At 52.9% G+C, this 16988-nt stretch overlaps 1 protein-coding gene across 3 annotated transcripts in view; it reads right to left on the reverse strand.

The window, feature by feature from the left end:
* The window catches only part of LOC126921912 (T-box transcription factor TBX20-like), a 40779-nt gene extending 24479 nt beyond the window's left edge, over positions 1–16300 (reverse strand). The window contains exon 1 of one of the 3 annotated variants that reach the window (XM_050733953.1): positions 5900–16300. In XM_050733953.1, coding sequence (XP_050589910.1) covers positions 5900–5933 — 34 coding nt within the window. In that variant the 5' untranslated portion in view covers positions 5934–16300. The other 2 variants (XM_050733951.1, XM_050733952.1) reach the window with 2 other exon arrangements.
* Between the last annotated feature and the right edge of the window lie 688 nt (positions 16301–16988).

The raw sequence follows: 16988 nt of genomic DNA on the forward strand, positions 1-16988 counted from the left end.
ATATTCGCAGCACGGAGAGACGTAAGAAGAGGCAGAGCAGCTGCTGCGAAATAGCGAAACGAAAGCGAAACTATTCGAGTTATGGCGGCAGGTAAAGCCAAAATGTAGCGGACGAGAGGATGTCGCGGAACTCGTACGTAACGTACGTACGTGTATAGCGGTGGATTAGCGAGGAGAAACGGTTCTGGCCCGTTAAGAACATCGGTCGAGAGTCGTCGATACGGAGTGGAAAAGTCTGCGATTTAAAAACTTAGTTACCGTTCTAGAAGCGTTTGGCATCGTCGTTGGAATCGTTTCCGATACTCCGGCCAAGCTGTACGGGCGAAGGTTTTCTCAAGCGCGCGTGCCCAAACCGGTTTTTCGTCAAATTTTCGACGACGTATTTGACAGATATAGCGCCAGGCCAATTACTTTCACCGTTTCTTTCCAACGTTCCGCTGTAAACGTTTTCGCGGCGATTCGACGATCGTTAGCGACGACGGAAGACGAATCGTAGACGCATCGGCGCGTATTGGAGATAAAACGCGACGAGACGCGAGAGGTACTCGTTACGAGGCATCGTACGATCAGAGAAGGCGAGGAAACAGCGCGGAAGCGGCAAAAAGGCGAATGGGCGTCGATCGGCGGAAATTTAACGACGCAAAGATAGAAAGGGGCATTTCGGAGAAACGGATAAACGCGTGGATGAGAGAAAGAAGAGGGCCACGAAGCGCGTTAAAAAGGAAGGTAAGTTAACAGCGCATCGCGTGCGTTTCTCGCTGGTTGCGTGCATCATCATCGCATCTGCGTGCATGTACGCACTCACGCAGGCCGTGGCACTTGTCGCGCACGCATATCCCCTGCTCCCCCTGCATTCTACCTTAACCCTATCCGTGGCAGAGTCGGCCGACCAACAATAACGCGATTCTAAAGGCTGGGCCGTGCGCGTGTTGCGATCGACTGGACGAGTGAAAAGAATACTCCGCGGGCCGAGGTCGTACAAACGATTCGCGCGTAACAGACGACAAAATTCCACGATTTCCTTATTGAGCCATCGAGCGGGACTGGTTTCGTGAAACGCGTGCGTCGCTTCGAAACAGCCAGTCGGCTCGACAACGGCGACCATCGGGGAAAGCCGGGTGTTAAAATTAACACCTCAACCGTGCGTGTTGCGTGCGCTCCGACCTCGACGTTCTTTCACGACATCACGCATTCGCGGTTTTCATCTCGAATTCCTGTTCTCTGCCTCTCGCCCTCTTTATCGCGCGTGCACACACACACGCGTTATCCCGCTTCTGTTTTCGACACGACAAAAGAACAGATTGCGGTGAATCGTCGATATCATTAACGCACCACCACCACCACCACCACCACCACCACCACCAACACCACCGCCACCACACCACCAACACCAGCATCGTTCGAGCAAGGAGAATTCTCGAAAGGTCCAGCAACGTGGTCGCGAGGAGCGCGGACCGCCACTCTAATGGCGAGGTACGCGATAAAACGGAGGCAATAACAACCTGCTATGTTCTGACCGTGTCGTGTGTGCATTAATTACGTTGTATAACCACACGCGACGCGTTACGACCATACGTCTTCGACGTTGATTTCCAGCGTGTACTCCTCTCGTCCGAACGAATCGGATATAAGATACTCGCGAGACGCGTTTGTTCGCCGCCCTGGCAATTTCAAGCGGCACACAGAGGCGGAGTGGACGCATCGTCGCGACCAGAAAACAACCGGAAGCAGAGGAAAGGGAAAAATAGAGCGCGACCAGAGGGGAGAGAGAAGAAAGCACGAGGAAGAAAAGGGACATCGGGGGCAAAGCAACAAAGAAAAGAAGAGAATCTCGGTTTTGAGTAGATGCCCGATGGGGATCGAAAAGAAGATCCGTGAGGGTGCAAGCCTTACCGGAAGCTTTCCGGACAACGGAAGGAGTTAAAACTCTGGCCGTAGCGTGCCAAGAGGTGGTCCCACGTTCCATGATCTTAAGGCAAGAAGAAATATGACCGAGCTACTGACGTCAGCTTCCTTTTGCCACGACCGACAGTCGACCACCCAGAATCCTGTCACCACCCAGCCGTTCGAAGGATGTTGTTCAAAAGGATCGACGGAACGAGCCGAATAACGATCGCGTTACACGAGTTGACGCGCTTCCTTCTAGATTCCTGGCTGGTACCTAAACCGACGAATACGGGAAAGAGAGAAAGAGAGAGAGAAGGAATGAGAGAGCGAGAGAGGAGGAGGCAGAGAGAAAGAGGGAGAGAGAGAAAGAGATGACACGGACAAGATAACTGGAACGTCGAATCGAACACGAACTTGGACAGAGATTCGAGCACCATTACCCGGCATTAACGTTTATCGTTGGGCGAATTTCATTATTAAGTCGTTGAAATATCCTTTGGATAGCGAACACGCTACATGGCCGCGAGCCTGAATCGATTTCACGTAGCCGTTTTACTACAGCACGCTTTTACATCGGCGTATTATTAATGCAAATTTTTTTTCTCCATTATCCGGTAGCATTGCAAGACGTAGAACGTATTCGCGAAACAATGATTACGGACGGCGGCGATAGAGGTCCTATGAATCTAATTGCAGTTCGTATTTAATGTTTTCCACCTCGCCCACTCTATGTGGCAAAACTTGTTCTTGGGAACGATTAAGAATCTCTAGATTGCTACGGGAGCTGTAATGGCGTCGTTAACGGTGCTAATGTGATTACCGGCTGAAAGCACCGGACGAGTTCACGGAGACAAAAACAGGAGCAATTTACGTTCCCTCGTAGAAAAATCGTTCGTCCGCGATGCTACTTTTTCGTTTGAAAATTAACGCGGATTCTTCGTCCAACCCGATAATTTTCTTTCCTCTTGGTCCACGCTGGCAAGCACCTCGCTTATCGCTTCCGAGTAAATATGTAATTGGTATCGCCTTTTTCTTAACGACGCGAAATTCGAAGAAAACGTAGGCGAATCGTACGCGCGAGGCTTTAACCAACCGGGGCAAAGATAGTCACGATCGTTAATTTACGTGCGAACAGGTAAAATTTACGCGGCGCGGCTCGTTGGCAACAATTAGTCGCTTATTTTCTGCTCGCCAGTGCTCTCATTTCGGACGCTAATTATCATCTGACCCGCCAAATGCGTTTTTCGATCCGACGCTCGACATTCTATTTTCACGCCTCTGATAGATCACGAAATCGTAATTGAACCGACCGAAGGTAGTCAACGCCTTGGCTAATGGACGTGGAGCGACGCTTAGCCAAACTAAACACGGCCAGTGACCAACAACGACAGTTTTATCGTTGGAACCAAGTGGACGCGACCGACTCAATTATCGTCGAGTTATCGTCGCCTGGCGTAAGTCGTAAGGTGTGAAACGTCGAGATTCCCGTCGAACGTTGTTCGTCTTTGCCCGATATCTCGTCGGTTCGCGGACTATACACGCGCGACCACGTTCTGGCAACGACCAGTCGAGGTTCGTCGGAACTCGACTCGCGCACCACCGTCGGATAGGAAACTGCTCGCTGCGGATCTCTGCCTGTAAGAGTCAGCTCGTTCGGATCTCGAGTTCCACGATTTCCAAGAATATCGGTCTGTGCAGAAGTCGCGACGACGACGGCCGACCGACAGGTTTTTCGAAATGTTTAACCATCCGCTGGTGCGCGTTTATAGAACTCGCGCTGATTCTTATCGAATACCATTACGCGCAAACTCGAAGAAAACACGTCCATTCGCGTGCTAACGAACGCGTAACGTTTGCTCGTCGCGCAACGATCGTAATCCTGCGGTTTTGCGGGCGGAAGCGAAAACGGAGCAGAAGGTTGTTGGAGGTGCGCAGAGGCGCGAGCCGCGCGTAGGGCGTTTCGGATAGAAGAGAGAAAATCGTGGAAAACTCACGGTGATCGAGGGCAGAACTGGCGACGAATGCTTTGCCAGTTGGACATTCCAAGCTGGTATTAGCGGTAGCGGCGGCGTTGCCAATGCCCTGCAGGTGGTAATGCCCGAAGGACGGACCCCTGGGCGCCATGATGGCCGCGATGCTGAAGTCCGTCGCTTTTCCCCTTTCCCCCTTTGTAGGCATCCCTTCTCGGTCGACGACACTTTGATTCCGATTTTTCCCTCGGCCTCTTCCTTCTCGCGTCCGGTGTTGCCTTTGTTTCTCGTTCAACGTCTCTCTTCCTCTCTCTCTCTCTCTCTCTCTCTCTCTCTCTCTCTCTCTCTCTTTCTCTCTTTCCGTCTCTCTTCTTCGCTCTTTCTCTCCGTCCACCCGAACGCAAACACTTTGCTCCGTTGCCGACAGGAAGCGCACGATACGCAGGACGATAATCACCAAGCCTCACTCGCGGATATAAACGTTGAAACTACTCGGACCCGTTATCGGTTTGCCGGTTGCCGTTGTACCAGCTGGACCCCGGTTACCATCGAATAACGCGACAACGACGATCAACGATAAGCCGAACACCGGCACGCGCTTCCCATCGACTTTCTCGACGCGAGAATCGGCGAGGATCGCGAGGAAAACGCGCAACGAGAGTGGAACGAATCGCGAGGACGCGGAACGTAGTCCGCGCGATCGGTCGGTCGGTGGCGTTGGCGAGAGGATGCTGCTGCTGCTGCTGCTCGAAAGGTAAACTTACGACGAAGATCGAGACAACGCAAAACGAACGCGTCTGCGCTGCTCGACTTCCCGGACTTCACTGGGCCACCGCTCCTCCTCCCACGCGCACCGCTCGCCCCACCAACTTCGCTCGCACGGCAACGACGCTCGAGCCTGGCCGCTCGCGAAGCCCCGATAACGACACCGAAGCCGACCCGGTGCGCCCGAGAGAGACAAGGAAAGAGAAGCCGCGCGTCCTACGGCTCCCCTATTGGGCGTTGCTTTTCGGGGCTTCCTCGAGCCGTCGAGGCGGTCGCCCGAACTCGAGGGATCGAGCGCCCGGTCACGTGACGCTGCCGAGTCGTGGAAACACGGGAAACTACGATACGTAGGAACGCGGGACAAGGGCGGTGCGCACCGGAGGCGCCTCGTTCCAGGCCACGCCTCCGTTAACCACCGACACGACCACCGCCGATACCTTCGACCATCGCCGTATCGTTACCACCTCCACCGCCCCACGCGCCGTCACCGTCGCACAGCCGCCGCCGCCGCCGCCGCCGTCGTCGACGACGACACCACCACCACCACCACCACCACCACCACCACCACCACCACCACCACCACCATCGCCATCACCTCCACCTCTCCACCATCGTTCTACCACCGATCGCGGAGGTATCTCGAAGCGGCGGCGTGGCAGCGGCACGGTGGTCGCGCAACGACGAAAGAGAGATCGATCGACCCCTCGTGCACCGGATGGCCGGCGTTTGTACGTATCTACGTATGTACCACTGCTGTACATACATTGGCGTAGCACCATTTCACGTCCAGCTTTCCCTCTATCTGTCTCGTTTCGCTGATCGTCCAAACGATTTACATACTGCCGTGTCGCGACTTACAAACAGCCGCAGTTTTCTCCACATCGGCAACGTTTTGCTCTTTTCGCTAGATTCCGAACGAGACGACAGCTTGGACCGTGCAATTAATCGGACGGAAGTACCAGACGAAAGTGGAGAGATGAAACGACGTCGCTTTGCCCTCGACCATCTGTACCGTGCGTATCGCGTTTTATGTTTTCGTCGCGACGCGCAACGCGCTACGCAACGAAAATTTGGAAAATCATCGAATCGCGTGGCGTTTACGCCATTGACGTTGGCCCAGGCGTCGCGATATACGCGTATCTACAGCGGCTGCTAATAGAGGCGTATTCCGCTGTTGGATCGACTTGCCAGGTACACAGTTGCGTCGAGATCGCTCGCAGTGAGAATTTGCTTAGTCGTTTAGCAGCTTCGAAGAAAGTTTCAGCCTCTCTACCTACCTGCATCTTTCGTCGCATCGCGATGTTCCGCCATCCTTGCACGTACAACGACCCATTGTACGTATCGCGTTCGACTCCAACGTGGTAGACTCTTCGAACGTTCGCGAATATCGTCGATCCAAGTGATTCCCAAAGTTCCGATCGTTCCATGGCCTTCGCGTTTCTCACGAACTGCGCCCCGAATCGAATCTCTCGCAAAAGACAAAAGAGCAAAGGGGAACAAAGGCACCGTTGAGTGGAAACGATGAAAAAGATGAAAACGAGCTGCGGGGAGGAGATAGGAGGAAGCGCGTGCAACGCTACTGCTAACAAAGGGACAGAAGCATCGTGGCGATAAAGACCGTTAGATGAATTCGGTAGACGTATCTCGATCGATCAAACGTCAGAGGATCCGGGCTGTCGGTGTCCGAGAAGCAGCAGCGTGAAGCGCACGATCGCGAAGACCGTGTTTTACCGCATTGGTTGGATCTTCGAGAGCACCGAGGGGAGATTTACGGCGTGTGTTTAGGCACTTAGCCGGTCTACCTAGTCCCCCCTTTATTATACTAATTTCTCGGGCATGTCAAAATACCTATCGTGTACCGGCCTCCTGAATTCTATTCGACACGCTGGGTGCCCCCGTAGTCGACCGCATAAAGGATCCCATCCCGTATAAAATATGAAGACCCGTCTCTCTCTCTCTTTCTCCTCCTCTCCTCTTCTCCTCGTCTCCTTCGTCCCGTCTCTTCTTCAGGTAGCTGAAAAGACACGGCATGCTCGAGGAGTCTTGGAACGAACCGCAGGAACGAGCTGTCCTGGACCCCCCGTTTGCTTTGGCATTCGAATGTTTTTAAGGCGGTTGCGGATGCTCCGAGGTGTCACCGTTTCCTTTCAAATTCGTCACCCGTGGTGAAACTCGCCGTTTAACAGGCTACGACTGTATCCACTTAACTGAGTTTCTCGTGTATACGCGTAACTTCCGACCAGGCCGAATTTTACCAAACCTCGAACGTAAACTACCTGCGCGATTACGATCGAACGACTACGTCTCAACTAGGACGGCGAGGATCCCGTGCTTTCTCGTTCGCCCTTCTTACCTTGGAGCTAGAAAAAAGTCGACGTCTCGGAGAGGCAAGAGGGTGCGAGAGGGAGACAGGCGGGCGAACTCGAGCGCACGGAAAAAGGAAAAACACGTACATAAATCAAGGTAGAGCGAGGAAAGGAAAATCGCGAAGGGAAAGGAAGGTAGGAAGGAAGGAACGAGACTGGACGTGGCAGATGGAGTGCGAAGACACGGGGTGGAATCGCGACCGAGAGCCGCACGGTACGACGCAACGGAGAAGTACACGAAAGTCATTCATCATCGGAAGAGAGGAGAGGCTGTGCGAGCTGCACGCCTGGCCGTTGGTAGTTGTGGTTACCGTTGGCGGAGGAAGGTAGAGACGGTAGAGGTGGCAGGCCACCCACGCTGTATACGCTCGAATTCGGTGGCACGTCTGACTCTCCGACGTACGGGCCGTCGTCGTTGCGAGGACGCGGCCCATGCAAATTGCAAATGTTGCGCGAAATTCTCTAACGCGATCGATGCGATAAACGAGTTCGACAAGGCGATACATCGTCTTGAGAAGCATCGTCGCGAGAGTGACGTTGGAAGCTACTCGAGCTAAACGGAGCTACGAGCGGATACAAGAGGGTTACCGATGGATGAAAGGAAAACCGACAAACACGGTCGTTGAAATCGCAGCAATTACGCACGCAACGGAACAGAGCAGAGCGTATCCAGCAATGTCGTGAACGAAGGATAAACTAGAATCTTTCATGGCACGAGCTTCTCGGCTTTCTCGAGTGGCTTCTGGAGAGGGTAAACACACGGTTTCTTTCCCTCGCCCCTTCGGGCGTTCCTAATAATAACAACGAAATTACTGTTCGTGGCTGCGATAACGAGGAGACGATGTCGAGGGAAGAGCAAAGAGGACCAGCTTGGTCGAAACGTTGAAAGCGGAAAGGAAGAAGAGACGTAGACGCGCCTCTCCAAAGGGACAGCGGATCGCACGGTTAGCCGAGAGAGGGAAAGAGAGCGATCTCGAGGGCTCGGTCGGCTGTCGAGTGCGTCGCGGCGCCAGCTTTTCCATGCCCCAAGTAGGGAATCGAATCTGCCGGCGTGGAAAACGTAAACCGCTCTGCGAGTGTGTATACGCAGCAGAGGCACTCTCTTCTCCGGTCGTCGGCCGCCTTTTCGAGCGCTTTCGCATCGGGACGAGCGAACCGTCGCGTCCAGACGACGACGAACGCGTACTTACTTACTCGTGCGAGCATCTGCCACGGTTGGGATAAAGCCGCGCGAGAGATACGATTCCGGGCGAACCGTAGCAACGAGCAACGATTATTCAAATTAAAGCAGATACGAATCGCCGAAAAGCCCGTAGGCGCGTATAGCGAGGACTTCTCGCTTAGCGCTCTTCGCAAGTTCCGATCGCGCGCACGCTAAGCGTACATAATGCGGCCACATGCCGCGCGCGACACATTCCTCCTCCGCGTTCCTTTTTTCCCGCTGCAACGCGCATCAACGAGATTACAATGCGTGGGCTCGAAAGTAGCGAGACGAGGGAAAAGGACAAAGACGAAGAACGACAGGAGGTGGGAAGAGATTCTGGTAAAGATCGGAGCGGATGGTCCCTGCGAAACAAAACGTGTATTCTAATAGCCTCACCTCTGGCTACAGATAAATAAATAAATACATAAATAGATAAATAGGTAAATAGATAGAAACGAGGAAGAGAAACAGGAAATAGAAAGAGAGAGATGCGTGGCGTTAGAACGCGTGTAAGTGACAAAGTGGAGAACTATATAGGTACGTCATGAATAACTCATGCGGCTGAGAAACATTCTCGTTCTCGTGGGTGTGTTCTCTGTTAGTAGCTGGCAGCGATAGCGATTCTCCGAGCGTTTTAACTCAGGCCGATTGGCAGCAGAGGTACAGCAGGGTCGAGCGATCGACGCGCGACCGCTATCTTTTTGAAATCGATTCTTTAAACGGCCAGCCGCTACCGTTAGGTATCGACGTCGATCCGTGACCGGGAATTATCCAATAACAAATCGCAGCCAATTATCGAACGGCTGCCGCGGTGGACAAATTTGCATGGCGAACGCTGCGAGCGACACACCGCGACAGTCTGTAACGAAATCGCCAGCCATCGTACCGTGCGAGTAATTTTGCCGATGGTAACGCGACCTCCAAATACCCGACAGCAAACATGAAAATTCCACTCGATCAGGAGGACGGCACGCGTAGCTATAGCTAGCGCAGCTATCATAGACTCGCACGGGATGGAAGATCGCTGGCCGTGGTCGTCGACGGCTCGACGACCTAGAGAAAACGGCCGTGTTACTGTGGTAATAACGCGACGAGCGCGGATGGTCGAGAAACCGGACGGAGTTAGCCGCGATAACGATCGCGAGAAAGCTATCGGCACGCGATCACGTCGACGCCCGACCACGTATCGCGCTGGAACCAGGCAAACGTATGAAAACCGCGGAAACGTATGCGCATCGCGATCGAAAGTAGGCGGGATCACGAGGCGAAGCTGAGATCTCGAGACTAGAGGGAGGAAACGCGAAGAGGAAACGCGATTACATCCGGTTCGAGCGTGTTTGTTTATCGCTCTTCCTGACATTTCGTGAATCGCGGTGGCTCCACCGAATCGATAAATCTTTTGCTCTTTCCGACGCGGAGAACGAGGCAGGCTAAACGGCGTATAATTTAACGATGTACTAAACTCTTTATTGTACACCCCACTCGAGGCAGCCGCGTCGTGCGTCGAAAACTGCAAACGTAAAACGTTCGTTTCGTTACTGCGAAATAGATCTATCCGATTTTAGACAAGTACGTATTTCGTTCTCGCGGCCACGTTCCGTGCACGGCGAATGAAATATCGAGCGCGATTACGCACGTCGCCGTCGCGATCGATACCCGTTGCTCGATGTTTTAATTTAGCCACAATTAAAGTATATTACGCGTCGACGCGTTGTTTCTTACGGCGTACGCGTATACGAGATCGTTTCGGCGTTGGTTTATCGTGCGCTACCAATTTGGGCGATCGTATTAGGCGCAAGCGTCGATGGTTTTACGCGATGGTTATACGAGTTCACGGTGGTTCGTCTACGCGACGACGCGGCTAACGAGGACGCGTAACACCGTGCACGTGTGCGAGAGTGCGTAAACGGAGCGATGCAGCAGCCGCGTCGATAGCGAAGCCACGTCGAAGCGTAACGCGGCGACGTGACGCGTGGTAGAAACCAGTTCTCCGACGCGCGGACGTTCGTCCACGAATTCCAACCTGGCGAGTATAATTCGTTAATTAGGATGTCAAAGGTGGTCGGTGAATCGCATCGGCTATTTGACGCAGCGAGGCGATAAACCGCGAATTACGAGACAAATCCGTCCTCGGGTTTCCAAAGCGGCTGAAAGTTAATATCGAGATGAGTATTAATTACGCGTGGTCAGGCGGACGAACATAATGAAGTCGGCATTTTATTGCCGCTACCGGTAGTAAGTTTGTTGGTAGAAAGAAGCCCGGACAAGCAGGAAACGTTGGCGTTGTAAATTTCGAGGACGCGTTCGTACGGGATTCCCGAAGATAAGAATCTCTGGTTCAGAGATACTGGCCCATTTTCACGGTATTCCGTGCCTTTACGAAAGGTCGTTTAACGAGAACCGATGGCTCGCGTTCCTTCAGCTCGACAGGGAGATCAGCGACGGATTATAAGGGGAATAAATTGTCCGCGGTGTCCAGGCGCGCGAGGAGCCACCGCCACCGCTGTTTCATCCTCTTTTGTCGAAGAAATCTCGTCTCGTCGAATCGACGATAAGGTTTTTCGAGTACAGCGCGTAGGAGCGCCGAGAAGAGCCGCTGGCTGGTTAAGAGACGGCGGTCGTCGAGCCGGAACCGAAGCGACAGGATGGAATTCCAGGAGGACCAGCTACGCGTTACAACGTGTTTCACACTTCGGGTTACTCGCCCACGCCCCCAAACAAATATATAATGCGACATTAGAATAACAAATACCGGTTGAAGCATCCACGCCTCGAGAGCCGCGGGGTGCCACGGCCTGTAGGTACGCACCTACATAAATACTAATACGTGCATAAATAAATATATCTGTAGAGCGATTCGCCTGGGAGGCCCCTGGGGAATCGTGGAAAATTCTGCGGATTTTTTGCTCGATAAACCACCGTCGCGGAACCAAACGTATTTTAGAAACGTGTGTTTACGGCACGCTCGCTAGCTCGCTCGCACGCACGCACGCACGCTTCCCTACCAAGGGTTTGAAACCGGCAATGGCGATCGCGTCGCGACAGCCGTTCCGTTTTCCCCGGCGGCGGGCCAAAATAAGAGCAGCGAGATGGGATTAATCGAGAGAAAAGCGTGCGCGTGCGAGCCACCGCTAAAGGATATTTCCTACCTAGCTACCGCTCCCGATAACGGTCGCTCGTAAAAATTCCGCCGTGAAAACTGGCACAAATTGCCCGGTTCCTCCTTATTTTTTCTTAGCCCTTCCGAATGGCGCGGCAGCGTCGGATTCCCCCAGTTTTTTTCATCCCTCTCGACGAGCGCCCCGCGGCTTGTACTTACACGATACCGAATGGCCGCTCGGGGACTCTAATCGAAATTAGTTTTTTAATTGGCCAGACTTATTCAGTCGTTGGGATCGACCGGACGAAGAAAGGGAGGGACGCGGCGATCGAATAGAAGGGTGGACGCGCGCGCCGCAATCAACGGACGATCGTTCCGGTCTCTGTTTCGCTCGTTTCCGCCGCGTGACCCACTTCCACCCCCGTTAACCAAAATCACCGTGATAAAAGGCGAGAGGAGCGCGTATCGTTGCGATCGGCACGAGCTATCGCGATCAAAGGTGGAAAATTGGCGAGAGAGGAGACGGCCGGAGAGTAGCGTCGCGTCGCGTCGCGTCGCGTCGTCGTGTCGTTGCGGGAATATTAATCGAGTTTGCGAATCACGCTCGAAATAAGCGGATGATGTCGCGCGAACGTTACCAAGTCGGAACGGATGGAAGGCGAGTCGCGTTCGTCTGCACCCGTTAACCGAATCAAGCTTCTCCGGTGGCTGAAGAAGGCGGCAGACACGACGGGGTGGTAAGGTGAATGGAAGCGGAAGAAACGAAGAAAGAGGGGGACGGACGTACGAGGGTGGGACGAGACAGCTAATGGCGAGAAAGGAAAAGGGTAGGAAGGGATAATGAGGAGGACGAAGAGAGTACCGGCATAATTCGCGCTCAAATATTGCCTCAAGAGGCTAGAGGAAGGAGAGAGAGACAGAGAGACAGAGAGAGAGAGAGCGAGTGGCTGTTTCTGGATAATTTCATAATTAACCGATGGTGGGAGGGAGGAAGAGGCGAGCAGGCAAAAAGCGAACGGCTCGGCGAATTACATTAAGCCGCGAAGGAAGCGGAGCTCGCAGATTCGATCAAACCGAAACTATTAAAGGGTACCCTTCGAAAATTATAAACGCGCTCGTTATCCGCGATCTACGCGGCGCGATGTATCCGCGCTGAACGCGCGCCGTTATCTCGAACGGGGCGGTCGAATTACTCCGCGATACGTTTTTTCGTCGTTTCCATTAGAAGACGCGGCAGAACGAGAAGCTGTTCCTCGCGCGCGTCCACGGGGTGGCAGGTAACTCATCTTGGCGAGAATGCCCGATGTCCGTGAGCAGGATCGGGCGATGGAACGCGACGTGTTCGCCGAAACGGGCCGATTCGACGTTGCGCGAGTTTCTTGCCGTTCTTCGGAGCGAGAGGTTACGCGAACGAGCGGGGAAATTTACTTTTCGAGTCTTCACCCTCCGCGAAGCGACTCGTAAATCTGTGTAAGGTCAGTGGAATGGGATTCGGGGAAAGGTCGGAGGTGAGGCGCGGAACGGGGCCACCCTCTTTCGAGATTGCTCTTCGAGTGGGACAGCTCGGTCGATAAAACAATTGCCGGGGGGATAATCGGCATTATTTACGCCGGATTCTCTGGTAGATAGGCGAGGGTAGCAGCTGGGGGCACGCGAGGGCAGGGTGAGAGGCAGCAAGGGGAGAAGAGAGCTGGTCTGCTGGAAGGACGGCGAGAGGGCTGTCGTATCACGAGCCGCAATACCCTTGGCGTAGCAGAACCACGATGCAGGAGGGTAGTTGGAAGAGAGAGGTCCGAAGAAGATTCCCCGGCAGTTATAAGCCTAGGGTGATCTCGTGCAGCGGCTTCGTCGGCTTACGGCTTATCCTACCGATCCGCCCTCGCCGTTAAACTGCTCTCAATTAGATACGTCACTGGATTTCGATGTCAACTGGCTGTATAAAGCCGCGATCTCTCCCGAGGGAGAGCCATTCTCCTCCTGTCGCCTGCCTTTGCTCGCAAAATGCAACGCGTTTCCTTTTTTCCCGATCGGAAAAGCCCGCTTCTATCACGGGCTGTCGTATACACGTTGTTCACGGCCAAAACCGATCTCCAACAAGCTAACGAGCATCTTTAGCGTCCCTGTGTGCTGTTCTTCTATAGCGTCGTATCTGGCCAGCGTGCGTGCGTGCGAAGAAGAAGAAGAAGAAGAAGAAGAAGGAAACGCGCGCGTCGTAAATCACCGATAATTTCCAAATTCGTGACGAACAAATAGCATTCAGGGACAAAGATTCGGGGCAAGAGGCAAAGAGGATACAAGGTGCAGCGGAACCACGGAGAAAGGAAATTGCCTACTTTCTAAATAGATGTCGTCCATTTAGCGGAAATTATGTGGCGAGCGCAGTCTTCTAATATTTTTGCGGAATCGAGCTACATAATTTGAACGACAAGCGATTACGAGAGGCACGCGAACCGCTTCACCGAACCGATAGACGTCGCCGTTTCGCGGCTCGCTCGCATCCTGAAACCTTTTCGACGAATCCGAACGACGTTGCGGTTCGACCGTTGTCCACCTACCGATCTTGCCGCCGCTATTGTATCGGAAAGTGGCGGAATCCAAGATCGATGTCCAACGTCGGCCAAATGTTCCCTAGAACCTGTCATTTCGCGTCACGAGCATAACCGCCGACGTAATAGTCGCCGATCAAAGATGGCCGACACAATGGCCGCGAATTCCCGCGGGCACGGTCTGTTCTTTTCGAACGCCAACCTAAACGGTCGTCGTTCTTCCCACTAAACGTTGACACGCGATTCCTCGCCGATGCAACGCGGTACGGCGCGTCAGTCACACGGCGCATTAAATACCATTTGCCTGCCCCCGATTCCAGTCCATCCTTTGTCCTCTACTTTTTGTCCGGATAAATATACCCTTTGAACTCGCTCAATTTCGTAAACCGGTTCGTACCCCTGTTCTCCTTTCAGCGCGTGACTTTCAAACGATTCTCGTCACTTACGAAACCGCTAACTAGTATCATCTACCTCGGCACGATAAATCGCCGCCCTTTCCAACCGACTCTTCCAACCTATCTATTCTCTGCTCATTCGGCCAGACTTTTTCATCGTTTCGCGACCAACCGTACATTTCCATTTCCAGCAAGTTGCACGTTGATCTCGTAGAAACGCGGGAATGTAAACGCGCACGGCGAAACGGCGGTACGGGGCGTCAGTCAGTTAGTCAGTCAGTCAGTCAGTCAACGAGCGAGTCGTTTTTGTTAGACAGGGTGCATGCGTAATAAGGTAGTCGCGCTGTATCTCTCCCTTTTTTCCAGTCCCTTCCTGCTTCGCCTCGTCTTCGCAATCCCTCCTACGATCCCTCGATACCACCCTACCTCGAGCAGTATACGAAGGAAGGCGGTGTGGCCGATTTGGCCGCTCCTTTCTCTACCGCCTCGACGAAATCCTCGCGCAAATACGCTGCCAGCCGCTCGCAACTGTTCGGGCTTATACGTGGGTAAACAACCGTTCCGTCCTCCGATGCAAATTAGATTGGAATTCGATACGACACGATCCACGTTACAGGGGAAGAACTCGAGCACGCGCGCGGCTTTCGTTTCACCACAGTTTCCAACGAGAAAACTAATTTCTCGCGACTGATCGCGTTGGTCGAAGCGGAAATTTTCCGTTCGCGATCGAGTGGAATCGCGTCGACGAAACACGGCTTCTTCCTTGTTTCGTTGTACGACGACGTTTCGCCCGATGTCTGTCTATCGAACGAATTACCTTTCCTCTCGTCGTTACGCAGCTTTGTTCGCTGACAATGCCGAACCGCACCGGGGATGCTCGTGTAAATAGAAAAAGGTAAACGGTAAACTGTCAAGGGACGTGACGAGTAGTCGGAAACGCGATTGAAAAGATGCACGGCAACGCGTTTTAAAAGATGGACCGGTCGAAAGCCACGCCACACCGATCCAACCAATTTCCTCTCGTATCGCGTTTTAGTTTGCCGTTTCCACCACCAACTCATCCTTCGTCCTGTTCCTTTCAAAAAAAATACCTTCCGAGAATTAGCGCTGGTCTTTATTGCCTGCACGCGGGAATGAATTCGCGAGGAATAAAGGTCGAGAGACGTAAAAGGAAAGGTAGTAACCGTTTCGAGACTTTTACTGCACAGAATTTTCCTGATGACGGGAAACATTACGTACACGTGCACGCGCCTGGATGCATGCCACTTCCGAATGTTGCTTCGAATAGCGAAATTAAGTCCACCGTTGCGGTCGAGCTAGGAGTCGCCCCGCGGGCCACTTTCGACGATCGATTAGCGCGCGTCGAATCGCAAAACAGAGATTCCTCGTCTCGAATAATCGAAAGAGCCGCTATTCTTTCGTTTTCATGCGTACATGGTCGTCGGACGTTCTTTCGATTTTCCAGTTCGTTCTACGAACGATGCAACGCGCCGCTGGTTCGTAGATCAAACGTGGAACGTAACGAATCCGCGTACACGTTACGCGTTATCGCGGTCACTCGCATTTCGTGTGATCTCGATTATGATTGTTTACGATCGCTACTAAACCATCGATACGCAACGCGATCGTGAATGCCTAGCGCGTTCGATTTATTACGTTCGCCTTGCACGCTAAATACGACATTTTTACGTATTTCAACGTTTCCTCTGGCCGATCAAATTTTATCATCGTGCGAGTTTTTCGTTCCCCTGAGCCATCAATTTCGAGCTACGCGATACATCCCTTCGACGATTCGAGAGCGTGCTGCCATCTAGGAACGTGTCGTCAAAGCGAGACGTTCGTTCAAGAGGGATGATAAAAGGCGATCTCTTACCCTTCTAAAGCGAACGTAATCGAGCGAATAGCCATAATCTTAGGTATGTACGCGCGTGAAATAAAATGGTTGTCTCGCGACGACCAACGAAACCGATCGTGTTTCTTTCGCTAGAAAATCGGCGAACTATGGAAACGCAGAGGCGAAGAGAAGCTTCGGGAGGGTCTGGAACCGCCGGTTCTGCCATCCGACGATATTTCACGATATCTTCTGAGATTCTTGTAGGCCTGAGAGAAGACCCCCTATGGCCTGTTGGCTACACGAAAACATATACGTCACTGACGCGCATGGTTCGCGGCGATTCTGATGGATCCTGGGATTCGATGGGAACAAAAGAATGTTGGTTTAGCATGGAAGGCGTGTTTGTTATTCTGATGAGGTATAATGGGATGGATCTTGGGTGTTGATGCATGGCGCGTAGCAGGGTGCCAAGTCCAGAATCCCGTGGATCCAAATGGAGATCGGTACGGGCCCCGTAGGCTTCTTCGAGACCCCTGTAGACAGGGGCCGCAACACGTCCATCACGTGTCACGGTTATGTATTTAGACATATCTCACTACTATCTTCCATATCGTTCTTCCTCTCTTCTTCTCTTCCTCTCCCTTTCTCTCTTCCTCCCTCTTCACTTCGCTCGTCTCCCGCCGGCTTCCTTGCCACCCTCCGCCACCCCCTTCGCTCTCTTCCACTCCAACGTTTTCGTTTATCATTTTTCTTCCCCCCTTCTACGATCCTCGTATTCGTCTTCACTTGCTACCAGCTTATCGTTCCGTTCCTCTTCCTCTTTAGTCTCTTTTAATCGAAACGGGGACCCGTTATAAAAATACTAGCTCGTCTCCACGCGATTGCGATTCGCGAGTCGTAGCTACGTAGGCTGGAGAAATC

Source organism: Bombus affinis, chromosome 11, assembly GCF_024516045.1.
Source record: "Bombus affinis isolate iyBomAffi1 chromosome 11, iyBomAffi1.2, whole genome shotgun sequence".
Taxonomy (NCBI): Eukaryota; Metazoa; Arthropoda; class Insecta; order Hymenoptera; family Apidae; genus Bombus; species Bombus affinis.